This window comes from Leptodactylus fuscus, chromosome 1 (genome assembly GCF_031893055.1).
Source record: "Leptodactylus fuscus isolate aLepFus1 chromosome 1, aLepFus1.hap2, whole genome shotgun sequence".
Lineage (NCBI taxonomy): Eukaryota > Metazoa > Chordata > Amphibia > Anura > Leptodactylidae > Leptodactylus > Leptodactylus fuscus.
Window position 1 is genome coordinate 308607340 of NC_134265.1, and position 22910 is coordinate 308630249.

The 22910-nt window shown below is 40.7% G+C and overlaps 1 protein-coding gene across 8 annotated transcripts in view; it reads left to right on the top strand.

The window, feature by feature from the left end:
* FAT1 (FAT atypical cadherin 1) overlaps positions 1–22910 on the top strand; it is a 198483-nt gene that overhangs the window by 75490 nt on the left and 100083 nt on the right. For all 8 annotated transcript variants that reach the window (XR_012711799.1, XM_075258798.1, XM_075258797.1 and 5 more), the window contains exon 3: positions 5558–5872. Coding sequence is in view for 7 of the 8 variants with exons in the window: in XM_075258798.1 (XP_075114899.1) it covers positions 5558–5872 (315 nt within the window). In the remaining variant the exon portion in view is untranslated. The remainder of the gene's footprint in view (positions 1–5557; positions 5873–22910) is intronic.

The following is a 22910-nucleotide window of genomic DNA, read 5'->3' on the forward strand; positions in this document are numbered from 1 at the left end:
GGAAGCATGCAAATTAGCTCTCCTCTAAAAGGAAGAAAACTATGAGCTAGTTCGGAAGAAAGCTAATGTAACTAGGCAAACAAGTTATATATACAGCGTACAGATTCCGTATAGATATAATAGTGGTAAAGTTACACCCAGAACTTAAAAGCAATGTTTCCTTGCACTGTAGAAATCCTATAAGTGCTTTATGGTTGCTTTTATTCTATAAGGGCAGTTTTAATACTGTATTGCCGAATCTGTAATGGGACCCCTATCTACCTTTGACATTTAGAATAGTGGTATATTTTATATAGCAGAGGGACCTTGGGGGCTCCCCAGGTTCCAGGGTCCGGTAGTGATTGCTACTTCTATACCCCCTATAGCTACGCCCCTGTTTTAGTATATACAAATTTCAAGTGATTGTAATCTCTACCATTTATGTTAGTACTTGCTTATGTAAGTTTTTTCTCACATTCTTCCCATAGAATTCAGGCAAGGCTCAGTTTATGTTTAATAGAGCATTGTTTGAATTACTATAAGCTGACAGGTTCTTAGGATTGATGGATCGGCCTTTTACCTGATCAGCATTGTAAGATTTATCGCAAGGTGTTTATGCGTCACACACCAAACGTGTGGCTGCGCGTCCCAGGTATTGTTTGATGATGATGACTTGATTTCCAGCCTAGAGCATTTCACAGCATTACAGCTATGTACATGCACAGAGCGGGGAATCATCATTTATCTTGTTTAGGAAGGAAAGGGAAGAAATCATGACTTGCAAGCACTGAGCAGAGAAAGATTAACCCCAATTACTTTCTCTTTCTATCTCTCTTGCCTCAACGGATTCTTGAAAGTCCAATGAAGAATAAACCAAGAGACTATTTAGGAATTATGTTTATGTGTATAGTGCAGGGTACACCCTTTATCTACCCTAGCCATTCAGATGATATACAAACAGACGAACTGTTATGGGATAAAATGCATTTAATAGTAATGCAGATCTGTAAGGGGCATTTACACTACTGCTGCCGTTCACCCCGGGGTTTCCGTCCTAAACCCCTGGGAAACTGGACAGGGGATGGCTTGCCAGTAGACAGCTTTAAAACCCATTCATTTGAGCGAGTTTTTAAAGGTGATCCCGGTGTCCATATGCGGCCTCTCCACCTGGAAACCGTTTTTACGGACACAGGCGGTCACCTTTAAAAACCCATTCAAATGAATGGGTTTGAAAGCTGTCCACTGGCAAGATGTCCCCTGTCCAATTTCCTCAGGGTTTAGGATGGAAACCCCGGGGTGGACAGCGGTGGTAGTGTGAACCCAGCCTAAGATACTGTACTTTGGTACCATTGAGATGAACGGAGCGAGGGCACACAATTCTGACCACCATCTCTGCTCCAACAATGTAAAACATCCCAGTTATCTTGGGATATGTTGGGAGTCCCAGTAGTTGGACCTCTTCCGATAAGCAAGTAGATAGGGAGTAAAAGGTTGTAGCCAGGATGCCCCTGTAAAGGACTTGACCTAAGTTTTAATACTATCCCCTATCCACAGGAATGAGGATAATGTTGATTGATATTGGTCTGACTGCTGGGACCCCCACTAAACACAAGAATAGGGGTCCAGGCAGTGTGCTGTTCATGCACTATGGCACTGCCGGAGGTATCACTGTACAAGGTACCTCCTATAGACAGTCAATGGAGCAACAGTATGTATATTTATTCTGATGCTCCATTCGGATGGGGAAATGCGCTCCCTGGTCGGACTGCGCTGATCAGCATGATTTTCTCTATCCTGTTGATGGGGCTAATATTAAAAAATTGAGTTAACCTTTTAAGTTCATTATTAGAAAATATAAGTGTGAGTTTGTAAATAAGAAAAGGACCAAAGAAGAGATATGGAAAGAAAAGCTGTGGATAAGGGAATGCGGAAGTTGGTTTTCAATTTCTCTATTATTGCTCGTCTCTCCCTGGACTCCTCCATAGCTCTGACACACTTGACCCAACCTGTGATTCTCATGAGTGTTCACATTGAATTTTCCCAGTCTATGTAGTAGATTAATTTAATATTGGATAGCAATGTTAAGGAATGTCCTGTTGTCCACCTTTGCCTTTAGCTGTTAAAAATGGCAGCTTCACAGGCTTTACGCAGCCGGTTGCTGCCATCCAGTCCCTTGGGCTAGTAACATGCATCATTGCAAGCTCAGTGGCATACTGCTTTTACATGTGTGAATCTCTCGTTTCAAAGCGAAGTAAAGATTAGGCAGATGTTCCAGAAGTCGGAGGGAATTCATCAGTATACTATATTAGTGAATTCAGCATGGTGCCTTTTTATATTGCAGTCAGGCTTCCTGCGGTTGGTGCTGCATGCTTGGCATAAACTGGAAAATTCTGAAAAGTGTTTGTTTTTTTTCCCTCCTAGGTCATACCCCGTACCTTACTATTCTACTTTTCTCATAAGTCCTAATACTGAATACAGATCATTTCCAAATCGGGCCACATTACACAGTTTATGCTGAGCATGCAACACAAATTTTTTAGTGCTGACATGATATGCCTGAACCAGAAAGTTTATAGGTTTATATCTCTACCCCATACATACCATATATCAAATAAAACTGCATTTGTAACTAGCGTCTATAGGGTCCCTTAGAATATTTCTTCATCTTATAGTTAACAAGTAACGCTTTATTAAGCTTGCACTTTTCCGTGCACCAATTATAGAACTATTATCCTAAAGTTCTGACACAGAGTCGGCAGGATGACAGGAATAAGCCACGCTATTAAAATAGGCATAAATGGGGATGACGGTGGAAGCTGTCTGCTTTTTTCCAAAAGATCCTGTGGACTGGAAGTAACATGCTGAATCGAGAAGCAGCTTCAGTCGAGATTCTCTAATTGCATCATCTCTTCCCATTTATCTGTATAACATGCCTGCTGACCATTTCCCTGGGCCGGAACAATCACTTCTCTTCTGACAAAGAGAAGCACCCCCCTCCCAAAATTCTCCGTTGACATATTTCAGATAAAAGCTTTTACCGTTTTGTCTTTAAATAAACACCTTTTGACTCTCTGCTAAATGATCTGGATGCAGGATTTGGGAAAATCTATCAGCCTCGACATGTTTTATAGCTGGGCCGCAGTGATCCAACAAAAAAGGCTCTGCTTTTTGTGAAAGTAGTTTAATTAGCTCAAACGAGAACATTGCGAGATGCTCCACTGCCCGATCTCTTCTATAAGCTGATGGGTAACAAAAAATAGATATAGAGAACTTTCTCCGAAGGGAACTCGGGCTGTGGGTAATTTAATCACCGCTCCTTCTGAGCTTCGCATCGGGGACATGCAGAGTTAAGGCTCCGCAAGGAGTATAATGTTATCAAGTTTAATTCTTTACATTGAGTCTAATGGGCTCACTTCTTTAACGCTGTTATTTCCTGATGGAAGGGAATGGAATCGTGTCGCATTAAAGAGTCTTTTTTTGACATGTAGTAGAAAAATTTGGCAAATATTTTTCGAAAATAGAAAAGTGGGTGGTTTATTTTTTATTAATTGCCAAAATAAAGTCAATGATCAAAAGACAAATCTAAATCATATCAATATTTGGTGTGACCAACCTTTGCAGTCCTACAAGTCATGATATGGTCCCCACAAAGCCCTGATCTCACCATCATCCAGTCTGTCTGGGATTACATGAAGGATTTGAGCAAGTTTACATTCACAAATGATATGAACGGTACTTAGTTCTCCAAGATGTTTGGAACAACCTCCCTGCCAAGTTCCTTCCTAAACTGTGTACAAGTGTACTTAGGAATAGTGATGGTGTTTTAAAGGTAAATGGTGGCCGCACCAAATATTGATGTGATTTAGATTTCTCTTTTCTACGTTCTTTTCATTTTGTTAATTGACAAAAATAAACTTTTAACTTCTATTTTTGGAAAGACTCTCCCATTGCAGCCTGACTAAAAGTTTAGCACAGTACTGTATGTCAGAAGAACAAAGTGGTGAAATGGATGATCTTGAAACCACCATCACATAGCAGTGAACTCTGTTGCTGAAGATACCTGGACCTTTGTTTCGAATGTTGGGATCTCTAATAAGCAGTGCTGAAACAATTTGTGCACTGTATTAGTAGAAATCCATGCATATGCTAGGTTAACACTAGCATCCAGGTTCGCATCAGGACCCGAAACCGGAGACCCTGTCCACTTAATAAGTGGTTACCCTTGAAAATCTGTGGGCCCTGTAGACTTTAATGGGGTCCATTGGGTTTCTACTGGACTTTACTCCTCACCGATTTTAAGTGGAATCTACGGTGAAGTGTCCTACAGAGAGGTGAATCCAGCCTAAGTGACTCCACAAATATAATATTTTGGCAAGTCCCTACTACTTACAATAGGTTAAGACTACACAACAGTTTGTGTTCACTTAATTTGATCACAATCTTGTACTATTACATTGAACCAATAGCCAGTGAATGTGATTGTGTTGTGTCCTGCATATTGCTGCCATCTTGGCATATCAGATGGCAGAAACCTGTGGATTTCTGTACAATCATATTACTATCATTGGGTGGGAATGGCTGTGCTAGATATCTGGTCTTAATATCATGTAGTCACTTGTCTCTATGTAGCCTTTGCCTAAGTTGTCTTTTATAAGACTTTTAGAAGTACTGAAGCCGTACAAGTCTTTGTATCATCCATACATTTGCTTCATTGTGACACCCTCTTGTGACAGTGAACCTTTCCAGCTCCGGTTGTAACCAGTACATAGAGCAAAACAGATCTGCGTTGTGTCAGGAGGTTGAACATAAATGACTCACCTACAACATTTTTCGCCCTATAGATCAAAACAAATGTCATGGCATAGAAATAATATCGCACAGTACTTTATTAAAAGCATTTGAGCTTATGTTCCAAGCAGAGAACAATGCAGACCTGACATTACCAACGTCATTTTGTGCCAGAGCTCATGCCCGACTGCTTAATACTTGTAATTCAATGAGAATAGAATTGTGACCCGGTCCGAGTCGTGGAGAAACTCCCTGTATGTTATGTAATGTGCGGAGCCTTGAAGCGTATAAAGACTTAATTGTTTCTCGGGAAGAATTCATATTCTGCAGAATTTTTTTCTCAAATTTGTTGGACTCCTAATGAACATTCTTTCCTGGCGAGGGACAATAGGATTGGCTCGCTCTATACTGTGTGAACTTTTGCACTCTTAGCATAGATCTCTATAAGGATTCAATTTGTTATGTTCACTTACTTAAAGTCTCATTTGGTCTTAGTCCAAAAGTTCTTATTATGTCTAAAATATAGAACAGCATTTTAAAGGAATCATCCAAAATGGTAATCCATAATCCTATAGTATCTAATGCCCCAAGTAGCTGGGACGCGTCACGATGTCTTTTCCAGGTCTCTTCCAGTATCTTAATATATTTTCATTAGCATCGCTTTATTGCTGCCTGATGGATTATACTTTGTACTTTATATGTGTTTAGTGCAATTAGAAATTGAAAGATACTTAACCTTAAGTGCTGCGATTTCCATTAACCACGCACTCTATCTTGCTTTTATATACAGGTATTATACGGACAGCGGATAATCTTGACCGTGAAACGACTTCTCATTACTGGTTGACTGTTTATGCCACTGACCGCGGTGTTGTTCCCCTATCCTCCTTTATTGAGATATACATTGAAATTGAAGATGTCAATGATAACGCGCCACAGACCTCGGAACCTGTATATTACCCGGAGGTCATGGAGAACTCACCGAAGGATTTATCTGTCGTGCAGATTGTTGCTTTTGATCCTGACTCCAGTTCTAATGACAAGTTGACTTATAAGATTTCAAGTGGCAACCCACAGGGATTCTTCACTATCAATCCCAAGACAGGTATGTCAAATCCATTTTTTTTCAACGTTCCATCAAAACTTATAGATACAAGATTGTGAAGTACATAACTGGAAAACTTAATGGGTTTATAAAGATATATAAAGTTTAACTTTGAAGCAAGTATGTCTATCTGTGAAATGCGATGTCAAGGCATTACACTGGGGCCTAAAAGTAAAACCTGCTGTAATCCATATAAACCAAGAGTTGTAATCCATATAAACCAGCAGGGCATTGGTTGTATCTTTATTTTTATTTAAGGGAAACCTGTCACATGAAAAATGCTGTTCAGTCTTTAGACATCATGTTATAAAGCAGGAGAAGCTGAGCAGCAGGGGTGTAACTTGTAGGGGTGCAGAGGGCGCAGTCACACCAGGGCCCAGGAGCCTTAGGGGGCCTATAAGCACTGGCATCAGTATTGAGATTGCAGCTTCCATCTGGCCCATAAACCAAGGAGACCCACAGATTACCCTAACAACACTAAGGGGATTAAACTCCTTATCATCCGTAACCATCACTATCAAGAATTCACTGTAGGGATGAGGTATCCCATTATCCCATTTATTTGTGAAGCATTAAATGGCTTCTCAGTTACATATGGCTACTCATATCTAAATCCATTGACTTTGGCTGTATCTTGTCTTCAGTATTGCAGCTGGGATAAAACCAAGCGCTCCAATTGTCTGCCTGCTTGACAATATTCTCTCCAGCCCTGTGCCAACAATGATGCAGCTGCTCAGGCTACAGGTCACACTATGCTACCGTATGGCCTATCACTGACTAATATGGATATTACACCATGTTAGTACAGGTTTCATCAGGCATCCCGATAGTAGGTTGTTGTTGCTGTTTCTTATAGGTCAGATATTTTGTTCTGTATGCCTCAGTATCATGCATTTGGCCCATTATAGACATGGAGCGCCGCACACCCCATCATGAAATTTTCTTAAATCATCATTGCTGATCCCATTGGATTATGTCATGAGAAGTAGCCTGCAGATGTGCTCCTAATACACTAACATTACTGCACAGCAGTCAACAACATTTTGCAGCATTTTTTGGAATATATATATATATATATATACATTGCCTTATGTTTTTTACAAAGTAAAAACATAACAAGTATAGTTTCCTACTTTCTGTTATTATGAGGTATAGCTCAATGTGATCTGTCTGCTCTTCTGATCTGTCTGCCTTAGTATATGCTTGTATTTCCCCCTCATATAACAATTCTGGATCATCTTAGCATAGAATATCATATCTGCTTTGTGCCATTTCTTTGTTACTCATATTAGAAATGTCTGACTAATAGACTAATAGGTGTTATCAATAATGGAGGAGTGATGTTCCTATAGTCCAGTGTAATGCCCGGTTCACATTAGTGTTCGACTTCCGTAGACTGTATGGAGACACATTTAGTTGATGGAAACACTTAGTTGTCATTGTGTTCTTAAATATCTCTGAAGATAAGATAGGACACTTGTTTGGTATACACTGGGTGCTTGGGGCTTATACATATGATAGAGGTACTAGCAGTAGTATATAAGCCTGGGAATACTACAAAGGCATACCTCTGATATGTACAAAAACAAGATGTGAACAAATCCTTAAAGGGGTATTCCAATCTCCAGGATTATATTTAAGTTGTGGGTCAAGGTAGCTCAAGTGTTTTACCTATTACACTGCTTTATATGTCTTGCTCCGATAGTCAAATACTGCTCATATTGTTCCTCAATGTTTAGAGCTGGTAGATAGGTCTCCAACCACCTCTGCCATCAGGCAGCAGTGGCTGGGCTGGTGATATCAGTCCCTGTTCCCAGCCACCTCTATTCTTTTCTGTTCACTGTGATTGAGAACTAGTGGAACCTTTTGTCATCTCTTCAAAGTGCACTTAGCTGCTGATCCGTGATAAGAACTAGAACAGTGCTCCAACAGCAACTCTGTTATCTCTGCATGTAAATCCACATATATCAGCATGCAGTTTTAGGCAGCACCCTGCCGACCCAGGAGGGCAGGTGCTGGATTGGGTTGGTTTATTATTTTTTTTTTATTCCATACTTGCTGCTAGGGAAATAAATTTAGCAAGCAATCTCTTCTAGTTTACATTGTGAAAGGCTTGTGCTAATACATAGTAGTATATCTGCATTAAGAGTTATAGGGCAAAACGTAAAATAAGCTGCCCATACACTTTCAGGGTCCATTCACACGGAGGAATATGGTGAGGAATTTGGTGTGGAATTTCAGCGCTAAATAAAGCCTCCCATTGACTTCAATGGGTTCCTTTTTCCACTAAAGGAACCCATTGAAGTCAATGGGAGGCTTTTTTTTCAGTGCTGAAATTCCACACTAAATTCCTCACCATTTTCCTCCATGTGAATGGACCCTCAATGAGATTTTGGCCAATAGCTATTCCTTATGTCTCCCGCATACACATGCACACTTGGCCAGGCATGTATATGTGTCCTTGAGCTAATCTCCTGTTGTAACAGATTCTGGATATATCATCTTTTTACCATCCCATCTTGTACCACTTGGGTAATCTTACCAAAATCATTAGATTTTAATGCTTTTCCACTAATATGATAGAGCTTTAGGTTAGTGTTAGTTAGTGTCTGTATAAGCAACAAAGATGAATGTAGAAATCCTGGCACTAATGTGAAGTTACTCTCAGGGTGGAGTCGTCCTGACCTTTCATACTCTGTCCAGAATTTCTAGCTTCAAGGGATCATTTCTAAGATACTAGCAAAGCAATATTAATATTAATGTCTCAGCGAATTACTTGTGGATTAGCGGTCTTTTCCTTTGACCTCAGTAATAATCCAGAATGATATCTAATTAGTGAATATTACTGAAAACATGGCACGATTAGGATAGTGTATAATATGTTACAGTTCAGACAACCTCCCCATAGCTGCATTCTTGAGCAGAAATTAAGAAGCTAGCAGAGACTACATGGTAATGGGGTTATCTCATTAATGTAATGTAATGGAACGTAAGCGATTTGTACAGTAGTCGACTCTTTGCCCTTTGTCCAAATGTTTAGTTTCAATTACACAAGCTTGTTGTTTCTATTGGACGGATGTTTTTAAATTTAGTCTTTTTTTTTCCTCACTTTTTGAAGATGCTGTTCACATGTACAATGGGTAACCGAGGTCCTGCCTGTCCCTGACAGGACTACTGAAGTGTAAAATGCTTCAGAACAATCATCAGCGGTTTGTGAAATCCTGTTCAATGAACACATGAATTTAAAGGTCACCTGTGTCATTTGTACGCAGTGGGAAACGGGCAAAATATCAACTTATGTACTTTGCAAAGAAAGCCTCTTGTAATAGCAGCAGTTGCTTTGTTTTTTTCGCTTCGGCATCGGAAGACGTTGCATTTTGTCCGCTCAGATCACAGGTTATTCTGCATTGTAAATAAACAAGCTGCTTGTATTTTAAATACGTTGTCCAGGATTAGGAAAGCATGACTACTTTCTGCAAGAAACAGTGCCAAACTTGTCCATAAGTCGTGGGTGGTATTGCAGGTTCTGGTCTCCGTTCTGTGGTTTCCGTCTTCTACATGCAAGAAGACGGAAACCACAGACCGGGTCCGGCCGTGAGCGGCGGTGAGCGTTTTATGCTCTCTGCCGCAAAACCGTTTTTTAAAATCTGGACACAGAGTACTGCATGTCCGACTCTGTGTCCGGATTAAAAAAAAACATTTTGCAGCGGAGAGCATAAAACGCTCACCGCCGCTCACGGCTGGACAGCTTTCTAACCCATTCGAATGAATGGGTGAGAGAGTCCTGCAGGTTTCCGTATCCTGTTTTGTGCAGGAAACGGAAACCTGCAGTACGGACACCGGATGCAGATGTGAACGAGCCTTAGCTGTATTCAGGTAACTGGGGCCATGTTGCAATGCCACACACAATCTGTGGATAGGTGTGGTACTGTTTTTTTTTTTATAAAAAATGTGCGATGCACAACTCCTATAGTGTATGGATCTCTGTTTAGGTTTCCAAGATGTGATAGGCGACAGCACTAATTTTTTTTTAGTACATAGTACCTTTTACCTGATCCATAAAATTCACATATATATATATATATATATATATATATATATATATATATATATTATTGCTATAGCGGACTCAGTCTTGAATAAGAGCTGCCAATAGAATATTCCCTAGTGACCACAACAGCTGAATTTTTTTTTTTTTTTTAATAAATGTACATTGTGAGCTCTATGTGGGGCTCACAATCTACATTTTTCCCTATCAGTATGTCTTTGAAATATGGGATGGAAATCTATGCAAACACGGGGAGAACATACAAACTCCTTGCAGATGGTTTTATGCCCTTGGCAGGATTTGAACACCAGGACTCCAGCGCTGCAAGGCTGCAGTGCTAACCACTGAGCCACCGTGTGGCCCCAACAGCTGAAATTTTTATGACATGGGGTAAAGCCCTGGCCACGTGTAATAGTCACAGCAGGTTAGCCTCTGACAGAATAGCTGGTGGGTAACTCCTGGTGATCTACAGTGCCCATATAGTTGATCCCGTCCACACACTGATGAAAAACCACAAAGAAACTTTACGCTGCGGGTTTTGAACCCACAGTAGGTCAGTTCATTGCTGGATATTCGGCATGACTTCGACTGAGATAAGGCTCAGCCACAAGGGTAAAATCTATGGCGAAAACCAGCCGACTTCAACTGCTACTTTTTTCATGAGTGTGTCTGCTCTAGAATGAAACCCACAGTGGACCTTGGCCAAAGACCCGAAGCACATGACTGATCAAGCATCCGAGTTGGAAGTGGAATCAGTTGGAGTGTCATCTGTTGTGCACTTACCTCTATGGGGCTTCCGATCCATTCTGTTCCTGTGAACTGACCATTGGACCTCCCCAATCTCATGGTGTGCTTGGAGCAAGGCTTCACATACCCATGTAGATTTTGGTGCAATTTTTGAGCCAAGGTCAGGAGTAGATTCGAAAGTAATGGGAATTATAAAGAAGTACATTTAGCTTTTTCTCCATTCTGCTGGATTTGGCTGAAAAAACTGGACCAAAAACTTAATGTGCGTCTCCAGCCTAAAATCGGAATGCTGCTTTGTGGAGCTTGTTATCCTTATCTAGTACATTAGGGAAACAAATCATTCACGCTGCGACTTTCTTACAAATAAAAAGCCATGAACATTGCTCACATGTGTGATAATGTAGAATAGAAATGCTTTAGGCTTTGTGCACTTGGCTGTATTATCGTGGCTCAGCGCATGAACCGTATGTTTAGTGCCAGGATGGGATTGGATCCTGTCATGGGAGATTAGGAAAGCCTTACCCAAAGCTGTGTTTGTGAAAGACTTTTCTCATCTTATGGGACGGGATCCGATAGCACTCTTGGCACTTGATATATAGGTCCTGCTTAGAGCCACAGTACGACCCAAGACTTATATTTATTTCAATATTTCAAGGTAATCCTGCAGGCACGAGCTCAGAAATGATAAGAAGCTACAGCAGATGACTAGCTGATATTTATTTTCATCACATCTTGCTTTTTGGCTGCTTTAATCTATGATCTATTAGGACAGTGCAGTGACTACCATTGAGCTGCAGTGCATATAGGAAGTTTGAGGTAGTCTGAGACACACCTCTTGTCTTTTTATTGGTTCTGGTTGCTGAGGAAGTCTTAAACACACTTCCTGTCTCATCAAAGGCCAGTGTACAGGACCTTGAACCAATGAATCAGGGGATTTGTCTCAGACTACCATAGGCTGCCTTTAGGCACTGTAGCTAAATGGTAGTCACAGACTACAGCTAAATAAAACAAAGTTGACTTTAAAGTGTACAAAAGGACATTAAGCCCCTCCTCAAAGCACTATATAATGTAAGCAACGTCCACATTCCTGTTAGGCCCCCTCCCTTCTGAGACAATTGCCAGACTGTATGCTACATGAAACATGTTCCTCCCTAGGAAAGCATGGCCCCCCGCTTACTTAAAGGCATATGGTCATAACACTATTTACTTTCCAAGTCAGGCAGATACGAATCAGATTCATTTGCTTTGCTAATTTGACTTGCAGAAAGGAAGTTGGCGTGACTTAAAATAAAATATTTTTTGCTAATTCCCCTTGATAATCCTAAGAAGTTCCTATAGACGTAACACAGAAAAATGGGGAATCACTTGGACAGCGATAAACGCTTTACGCTGTTTGTTGCTTCATAAACATTAAACATTCCTTCCAGACCTGTAGCTTCATATTCCTGGCACCTCTATGTGCGCTGTCGAATTGGCTTTAATTTAGGTATAGAGGAAGCACTGAGGCATGTAATGCATTCTCAAGTGCATTTCAATGTTTATTCATAATTTAAGGTATGCCTAGAATCTTATCTGCAAAAGGAAACAACAAATTCCGCACAACTTAAACCCTTGTTGCCTCTTCATAAAGTGCTGTGGGATCCTAAAAGGACGAGCAGCCTTGTGATTTATTACCTGTTTAATTCTGGCTGAAAGCTGCTAACTCGGAGTCAGCCTGATATAGCGCATGACTTTACCCGATCTTTAATTCTCAAGCTGACGGAAAAATAGTTGTTTTTCTAGAACTGTAACTAAGGTAATTAGAAAGGGAAGGAGAAAAGCAGAATTACAGTGAACCTATGGGTGTATAGGGAAATAGTCAAAAGAATAGTGATTCCATAATACATTATACGCAATATAAATGAAGGACCAATAGGTAAAGCAAATTCGTGATAGATCTGCTTGTTCAGTGTCCCACTGGGAATACTGCAAGAGGTAGAGAATGCATTTACTTGTATATATAGCATTGATTCCTCTGTATGTATTTATTATGTACTTGTGCCTTTAATAGTGCAAACCATTTGGGCTGTGATACGACCCATTATTTAAGAGCTTCTGGTAGAGAAGATGGAATAGACAATCTCTCCCACCCTGAAATAGGTGGAGCAAGTAGGAAAATGTGAGGAGACTGATCTAGAGTCCCTGGATAAGCTGGCCTCTAAACCAGCTTAAAGACAGTCTAATGCCTGGTTCACATCTGTGTTCGATATAATGTTAGGGGAGTCCACTTGAGACCCCCCGAACAGAATACCGAATGCATTGACTAGTGATGAGCAATGAAAACACATGGACCCCATAGACTGTAATGGGGTCTGCATATTTTCTGTGCGGTGCCCGCACGGAACATGCAGAGAGAAAAGTACTTCATGATCTACTTTCCTAAGTGCTGTGCTGTAGTCAGGAGATGGGAGAAATCCCTGCTCAATTTTGTGGATATTGTGTGAAAGAGAAGTGTTTGCGGGTAACTTTGTATAGACCTCATAGCTACAACCCAGTTATTAGCCTCAGGTCAGAAAATGCAACCTTTTTGGGTCTATACACCACATACATGGCATTGCAGATATTTTGTGCACACTGTTAAAGAGGAAGACTTCCCCAGCAAGGACGACATAGGCTGACATTGAGAACTACCACCTAACACTCAGCAACACCTTCAGCATCAGAATGAAGTCATTTTACTGTTCACTATTCTTAAGCAGTAAACATGAATTTCTTTGTTTGCAACTTTGTCTCCTGAGTCTCATTCCTGTAGCTACCATCAAGGTCACCATGACACTGGGTTCACACCAGCGTTTGATCTCCGTTCTCAGGTTTCCGTTTTCTGCATGCAGAAGACGGAAACCTGTCATGCCGAGTCCGGCCGTGTGCGCCGGTGAGCGTTTTATGCGCTCCGCGGTGAAACAGTTTTTTTTAAACCGGACACAGAGTACTGCATGTCCGACTCTGTGTCCGGTTTTAAAAAAAACGGTTTCGCCGCGGAGCGCATAAAATGCTCACCTACGCACACGGCTGGAAACTTTTCAAGCCCATTCAAATGAATGGGCTTGAAACATTCCGGCAAGTTTCCGTCTCCTGCCCCTGTTTTGTGCAGGAAACGGAAATCTGCAGAACGGAGTACGGGCGCGGATATGAACGAGCCCTGAGGCTCAGGGAAGCTTTACTACTAGGACATGTCCTTTGGACCCTGCCCATCATCATGCACCCTACAGGCTCCCTTGGCATTGCACCACCTTTGAGGAGTGCCAGAGGATTTGGTAGAGATACTTGGCACTGTCATCACTACCAGCTTCATGGCCTTCCTCCCTATGGGCTTCTTCACTCCTCCGTCAGCAACCTATAGCCTGAATAGACAGGTTATGATGGAATAATGGAATTTTAAAGTAGCAAGTTGTTTTTTTTCATTCTTTGACATGTTGAAATGGTACATGATGTAAATTGTAGTGAAGATAGTGAATAACTCACTGTACTCCCTTATGGTCCTCAGCTGCATACAGATACTGGTGGGTTGCTTTAAAAACGGCTTTAGGACCAATAAATCTTGTCAGACTAACCTGATTTCCTTCTACAACAAAATCACTGAATGGTTGGACCAAGGGAATGCCGTGGACATAGTATATCTTGACTTCAGTAAGGCATTTGATAAAGTATCACATAACTTTCTTATTGAAAAAATGATTAAGTATGGCTTTGACAAAAAATCAGTTAGGTGGATTCACAACTGGCTTAATGATCGGGCACAACGAGTAATACTAAATGGCTACACATCCAACTGGAAGAACGTCAAAAGCGGGGTGCCGCAGGGCTCTGTTCTGGGCCCAGTACTTTTTAATATCTTTATAAATGATCTGGACGATGGAATTATTGGGGAACTCATAAAATTTGCAGATGATACGAAGATAGGAGGAATAGCCAACACTAGAGAGGAGAGAGAGTGTATTCAAAAGGACTTAGACACACTGGAACAATGGGCTGAGGCGAACAAAATGGTATTTAACAGGGACAAATGCAAAGTTCTACATCTGGGTAACAGAAATGTAAAAAACATATATAGTATGGGAGGAATAGAACTAAGTGATAGCATAGGGGAAAAGGACTTGGGCATAATAGTAGATCACAAATTCAACATGAGCCAACAGTGCGGTGCTGCTGCAAAAAAGGCTAATAAAATTCTGGGATGTATTAAGACAAGCATTGAATCTAGATCAAGAGAGGTCATTATTCCGCTGTACTCTTCCTTGGTCAGACCACACCTGGAATACTGTGTACAGTTCTGGGCGCCTCAATTCAAGAAAGACATCGATATATTGGAGCAAGTCCAGAGAAGAGCAACCAAAATGGTGGAAGGTCTGCAAACCATGTCCTATGAGGAGCGGCTAAAAGAACTGGGATTGTTTAGTTTACAGAAGAGAAGGCTGAGGGGAGATTTAATAGCAGTCTACAAATATCTGAAAGGTAGTCACAGTGCAGAGGGATCTACCCTATTCTCATTAGCACAAGGAAGTACAAGAAGCAATGGGATGAAACTAAAGGGAAAGAGATACAGATTAGACATTAGGAAAAACTTTCTGACAGTGAGGGTAGTGAGAGAGTGGAATAGGCTGCCACGGGAGGTGGTGGGCGCTCCATCAATGGAAATCTTCAAGCGGAATCTGGATAAACATATAGCTGGGATGATTTAGGAAGATCTGCACTCGCAGGGGGTTGGACTCGATGGCCCTTGAGGTCCCTTCCAACTCTACCAAAAGAAAAAAAAAAAAATGTATTCAAATTAATGGGTTTTAAAACTGACCGCCGGGAAGCCATACCCGATACAGTTTCTCTGGGGGATCGGACAGAGACCCGGCGGGCGGACACAAGTGCAAATATGAACGCCCCCCATTACTCTGACTTTTCAGTTCTCCAACACAGTGGCCACCTGTGCACAAATAAATCAATTTCTCGACTCATTCCTATGAGACTGACATTGAGGCTGTTGCAGGAATATAGAAACTGATTCTCAGTCCATGCATAAGAATCTGTGTCAGTTAGAGAATCTTGTTACTGGTCACATGACATAGCTAAGGTCCAGAAGGGAATGGATAACTCAAAATATGCCTCCTCTCGTAAGGAGACTTACACTGGCCAATGATTGACCCTTCAGTATACCTATGCATGTTCAATCCCAATTATTGTCTTATATAGACACGTCCACTGATCATTTGACAAACAAGGAAAAGCTTTGTGGCTGATGGCATCTTTTGTGTGAGCATAAAATAACCATCTGTCTGCAGCAGATCTAACAGTAATGTAACTATATGTGAGTAGATGACCATACTAACATTTGTTTGGTAGCATACAGTACATGATGAGGATTGCTCCATGTAAATGAACTAACAAGCGTCTTGTCACTTAGCACTGGTCTCATTCAGGCATTTGACCCATGTATAAGGACCCTTAGGGCAACCATTTTATTTTCCTTCAGATACTTAAAGCAGTTACGGTTTGGAGCCACCTTTACGATAAGGGAACTGCATTATGACAACTTACCGATTACAATGCTATTATGGGAATCATTCCAATTACAGTGGGAGCAATTACAATGGTGCACAAATCAGATTCTTTGCCGCTACCCTGCAGGTGCCATCAGCACTATAAAGACACAGTTTGAAGTAGCCATTTATGTGAATGTTGTTTTTATAGGGGTTGTGACAATGTGGTGCAAAGCATAGTAATGGCCCCTGCCAGAACATTTACCTGTATCTTATTTACGGTGCCTGGAGAAATAGAAAGTGTAAGTGATTCTGAAAATAACTTTACATTATAGAATTGTTCATAATGCCGTTCTGTAATACATTGGATAAAGTGGCTCCAATGAAAAGCATTTCTTTCATTTTGAGATGTTTTTGCACATAATGCATTTACGGTAATGCTGAGGTTTTACAGAACGTCCGCTGTGGTGACTGTACAGTCCTTAGACATTTCTTACATCTATTGTTTTTCTTCTGAGGGCTGCTTATAAGACGGTGGTTGTTTCTGGATGATGACGTTGTTAGAGAACCACATCCAGACCATATAAAACTGTTGTGGCCAGAAGATGTAGCTGTTTATGGGAAGGCTAAACTTAAAACCCATGTTATTTTCATTTGGTAGTCTTTCTCTGTGATCAGCCTGAACAATGGCTGACTGTAGTGTTCTTCGATGTGATAAGTAACGTTTCTAAGCCACTTATTTGTTGTTGTAGTTATGGTTAGTGACATAGTGAGCATATCATTTTTTTGTGTAAAAGTGCAATATCACTGCCAAGAAAATAAGTTAGCTGTTTGGAGCACCCTGGGAGTGCCCACATCTACTCAAGCACCCATTTTTCCTTGTGATCGCCTCTCATTAGGACCTGTCAATCTTTATGCTGGGCTGCTGACTATAGGCAATAACAGGTGCACCACCACGCCCTAGGTGCACCAAACACGTCATCTGCCCACTGATAATTGATGTTCTTGGCACCATGTTCTTTATTTCACTAACCACAACAAGTCATTTTGGTGGTGATAGTCTTCTTTTATTGTAGTCAGCCCCCTATCTACTGTATATTGTGTACACAATGGGTTAATTTTGTGATGGGCCAGGATAGGCCAGGGATCCATTCACTTCTGTGCGGTGATACATGGGCTGTCATCTTAGATAGCAATAAAACATAATCACACCGCCCAGACTTCATCGCTTTCTTGGTTCCTGTTCCATGGCACACATAATTTTTAATAGACCATGCGGACCTCATAGAAAGTAATAATCCTCCTCTCTGCCCTAATTTTCATATTGCAAGATGTCTGGAATATCTTATCTGTATATGAGACCTAGGCCCTGTTTGGAAGATTAAAGAGAATAATAGTTTATACTCGATGCATATGGAGATTGTGATTTTTGTTTTACTTTGAAGATATTTCAGGTACTTAATCTCTTTATCCCCTAAAATATTTGAGTTATGGGCCAAAATTGTGCGTGTATCTCCTATTACAGAGAAATATTGACTCTTGGCTTACATTGTATCATCTGCAATGCAACGCACAATGTGCAAAGATGAAGTGTCATGAGCTATTATGCCTAAAACAACCCTAAAAGACAGGTTTCTATGCATCTATGGATTTTAGTGAGAGCTTCAATGGAAATACACATTATGTTAATGTTGGCCAAATCCACTGACTTCTGTGGGAGCAGCCCATGATGTGATGAGAATGGAGGTCTTCTGACTGTCCCTATTACAGTAGATGATATCAGTAGAAAGAGGGATTGGGAATCTTAAATTTCAATTCCCAACTCCCTTTTGTTCTTAGGGTAGATAAGCTGGTGCCTAAAGTGTCTGGTTACACTCCTACGTCTATTAAGAACACGTGTGCTTGGCTGACCTGAGCATGTTATATGTATGAGGAGTATGTTCGGAATAACTGATGTCTGACAGATATTGAAAGTGTATGGCTAAGGCCTGGTTCACATCTGCACAAGGGTTTCCATTCGGGGAGTCCACTTGGGGACACCCTGAACAGAAACCTAATCTGCGTAAAAAAGCGTTAACCTAACGAAACCCGTGGGGTGTCCGTGTGGTTTCCGCTCTGTTTCCGCATGAAAAATGCAGACAGAAAAGTGCTGCTTGCAGAACTTTTCTGTCCGCATTTTTCATGCGGAGAGGGGAATGGAATGGCCCAAACGCAGATATGAACCGGGCCTAACAGTGTCTATCACCAGAACCCAGCTTATCAACCCAACCTCACACATTGGTAAATTATAATCAAATCAAATCTTGTTTCCCTTGTGGATCAGTGTCTCCATTGCCGACATACTGTTGTTTTTGTCAATATGCAAATGAGCTATAAAGCTAAATTGGTAAGCGACAACTTCTCCATTGCTCCAAGTACCTTGTTTGCAAAAACAATTGACAAATACAGCAATATCTCAGCAATGGAGATAGTCATTCTCAAGGGGGAAACAATATTGATTCATGTGACCATAGCTTGCCTATCTGGGTGCTGGGTTAATATTCTGGGTTCTAGTGATAGAGTCCAATAAACCAATTAACCTAACAGTAGATTTTTGGCATGTCGGGGGAAATTGACCCAAACATGGGGAGAACATACAAACTCCATGCATTTGAACCCAAGACCCCACCACTGATAGGCAATAGGACTTACCACGGAGCCAGTGTGCTGCCTATTAGACAATGCTACACCCCTGGAAGTAGCTTTGAATGAAGCATTCCGTTTAATGAGTAATTTTCTAACATTTATTATAATTTTATAATGATACATTAGAATTTCTCCAGCAATATAACTTGTCTGCACTTGACTTGTTTTCATACTGCTATTGTGTTTGCTGCGGTTTATACAATTAGGGGTTTACAAGGAGAATATAGGGATTAATATTCATTAAATAACTGTACTCCCGCCTCGGAATTTGGTGTTATATGCCGCCAGTCTGGATGTTGTGTTTCTCTTATAAATATTCAGCTGCCATGATGGTTGTGCAAAAGTATTTCCCCCCCTGGTTTTACAAGATGAAAATGACTTCATAACACGTGTTTTCTTCATCTTCCCGTTTTACAGTCTTGTAAATGTTTTAATAACTTTGATGTAATGCTTTGTAGTTTAGTCACACCTTCATTAACTTCCTGCGGTCCTATCTGATGGGTACTAGTGGATAGTATAGTATATTGTACATATAGTATATAGTATAGCTGGTTACGGATGCCATATCTGATATTGTAATGATTTAATTCGAGGTTTGTAGTATATGTTCTGTTCTTTATCAATAAAACAGCAGAGCCGGAACACAAGTTCAATTTGCATAATTCTTTCTGTGTTTACCAATGCAGACAGCTCTTGAGGGAATGCAATTCTTCTATTTTTCTCAGATGAAATAAAGTGTTGTCTTTTACTAATACGCCCTTTCATCCATGCAGTGATATCAGTATTATAATTACTCCATGCCTCTTCAGATGATATAGCCGTTTTCTTCTAATGTGATGATCTACTGATGTAGCTGAATTGAGTTTGTTATTTAACTCTTCGTGAAGGCAGCGGACCGTACTTCTCGATATCCTGGTGTTTTGAGCCTGGCGATAAACTGAGCTCTGCTACATTTAAGCCTTGGCGTGTTGACTTTGCGGTGGATGATGCTCTGTGAAGTACTTTATGCTGCCTTCACCCCCCACGGTGTACTGTCATACGGTTTTATAAATAGTAATTTATTAGTGCTGACTCTGTGCATTGCAAAAATAATATACTGTACTGTGCAAAAATAACCATACGGTAAACACCACTATACAGTACTTAAAGGGAACCAAGTCATTTTTTCTTTCCATGCAAGAAAATGTATGTCATGATGCTTACATTAGACTCGTTTCCATTTGGGGAATACCAAACGCAATAAAAGTAGTTCTTAAAGTACTTTTCTCTCCGCATGACTCATGCGGACACCGTGCGGAAAACACACGGACCCCATTATAGTTTATGGGATCCGTGTGGTTTCATTGCTCATTGCTTTTTAATGCATTCGGCATTACATTGAGGGGTCACCAGGTGGACTCCCCGAACGGAATACCGAAAGAAGGTGTGAACCAGGCCTTAGAGTAAATGGGAATGGACACAGGCTCCTGCTACCGGTAATGTCCATTGGTCTCATCCAACGAACCACAGTAATGGTAGTCTAGTGTGAACATACCTTTAAGAGGCTGCAGGCTGATCATCCAAATGTTGCTGTCTGTTCCGATGGCTAATAGATGGTTGGACCTCTTCTGATCAGGTATTGATGCCCTATCTTTGGCTAGGTCCTTAGTATTTGACTTGGAAACCCTTTTAATTCCATAGTGGGAACAAGAGGTTACTTTAGAAAGCTTCTCCCATTCTGATGGACTTGAGCCCTCTTTGTATTACATCGACCAGTAGTTATCTGAATGTTCACAGTGTAATACTACATTTTCCCTTGGGAAATACATTGGTTGCTGTGGCCTCCCCGGAAAAGTCAGAGGAATCTATCATTGGGGATCTCAGCGCTGCATCCATTTCTTGATCATTTAGATTTGGTGTAAGAAATTCAGTCTATGTAATTTTAACAAAAACCCAAGGTAAATTTAGGTAACCCCACCTGAGGAGCCTTTGAATGTTATAACTGAGTTGTCTGCTATGGCTATTCCTCCAATGTATTATTCATGAGAACATCTGTTTCTGTTTGTGTGTGATGTGGAATATGTTATCTTGTCTGATCAGTGTTGTTTGATGGCCAGTGCATAAAAATGAAGGTCTTGTACATACCTGCAAGCTTTTCAAGTTGTGGCCATATGTGAGTCAGATTTGTTTCTATTCAGTGAGCACAACGTAAAATCCTGTGGTTACTTTGTAAAACAATAGCAACAATGTATGCACTGTATGTACTGTATGTACTGTGTGCCGGATGTAAGAAGACCCCCTGTCCAATGGTGGTCACCTAGTCAGGTTTGGCTGGTGGGAGGTTATCAAATCAAAGTGGATCTGTAAAAAACTTATCCGCATATTGATGTCAGAAAGAAAGATATATGTATTTTCAGGATTTTGAGTTGTTTTCAGTGACTGGGATCATTCAAGATATAGACATTAAATTAATGTTGGCCAAACTCACTGATCTTGATGGTATTGGCTTACCATGTAATGTGTATAGAGGCTTACCAACCCTCGTACCAACAACAGAAGTTGGGGTGGTTATGAATTTGTCTTTACAATTTCAACGTCTCATCCTTTTGTTCTTGAGGGGGCAAGTCTGTAGGGCAGCAGGTTCCCTCTCTGCGCCCTTTCAGAAATGCTCAACTGAGATTAAGATTTAGCCAAAACTTCCACATTTTTGTACATATCTGGCAGCAGTCTGTCCCTCTCTAAAAATACTTGGTCAAGCCTAGAATGTAGGTATGTGAGAAATCCAAAAGGATGCTTCCATTGGCTGTCTACTATCTACTTCAGCCGTTTGCTATCAACTATCTACTTCAGCCGTCGGCTATCAACTATCTACTTCAGCCGACGGCTATCAACTATCTACTTCAGCCAACGGCTATCAACTATCTACTTCAGCCATCGACTATCTACTATCTATATTTCTTTCAGTTTGTTCGATGATAGGGTTTCTTGTCATTCCAATGGAATAAAGTTTCTTTAGGCCAACTTCACACGGGCCTATTGATAAACATAAGTAATACGGATCTGTAACTTGGAAAAGGGACGTTTCAATATTCCATCAGTGTTTCATCGCTACATCATCTTTATTCACATTCATCGATTTTCTTTTCTTCCAGAATATATTTTTTTTTTTCGTTTTGCCCAATAGAAAATAATATCAATGAATGTAAATACAGTTGAAACACAGATGGAACCCTGAAGGTATCCTGATGCATCCTGATGTATTGTAATCTCTCCATTGTCTTTAATGGGTGTTTTCCATCCATTAAGTGGTTAAAGTGATGTATGCTGCTATTATTAAATAAACTCCTAGATTAGTATTCGCTCTATGTTACGGACAGAAGAAAAGAAGAAATCTGGATGAAAAATAAGCTCATGTGAAATACGTGCTATTCACATCTGTGTTGGTCAGTTCCTTTGTTCTTCCACGTACTACTGGATCCATTACGTGACTGACATCAGAGGCACTGGACAGACTCATTGGGTTTTTTGTCATGTGGCCATCGTTTTACAAGAAAGAATATATATTTTCTGGGATTTAGATGGAATATGCAATGGAGGCTCCAAAGTAGATGTGAACAAAGTCTTATTGAAAGTTTTGTGTACCAGATATTCCAATACGTTGTAGAATGGCCAGATATCTGGGATGTATGCCATCCCGTACGTTATTAGTTCTGCTGTTTGTTACATTGGAGTGGACTAAATGGCACCCGATAATGTGACGAGTGCCAAGGATTTTACTTCTGTTTGTTGATATCATTATTACTTTGGAGCTGAGTGTTACAGTAAGGGAGGGCGCGGTGCGCGTGTGCGTCTCCATGCCAGGCGGATAGTAGAAAGGTATGTAAAGCATGTACAGCTTGTCTTTCTTCCACTATCAGAGTCAGTGCAGAGCTCCATCTGCTCAACATTAAAATGCCCCACTTTACGGTGCTATAATAAGCTTTTTGTGTCGTCTACAAAACCTAGCGCACTTCTGAATGAAGCATAAAGACCGTCATTGTAAAGTGACTGGTGGTTCACAGAAATGGGGTTT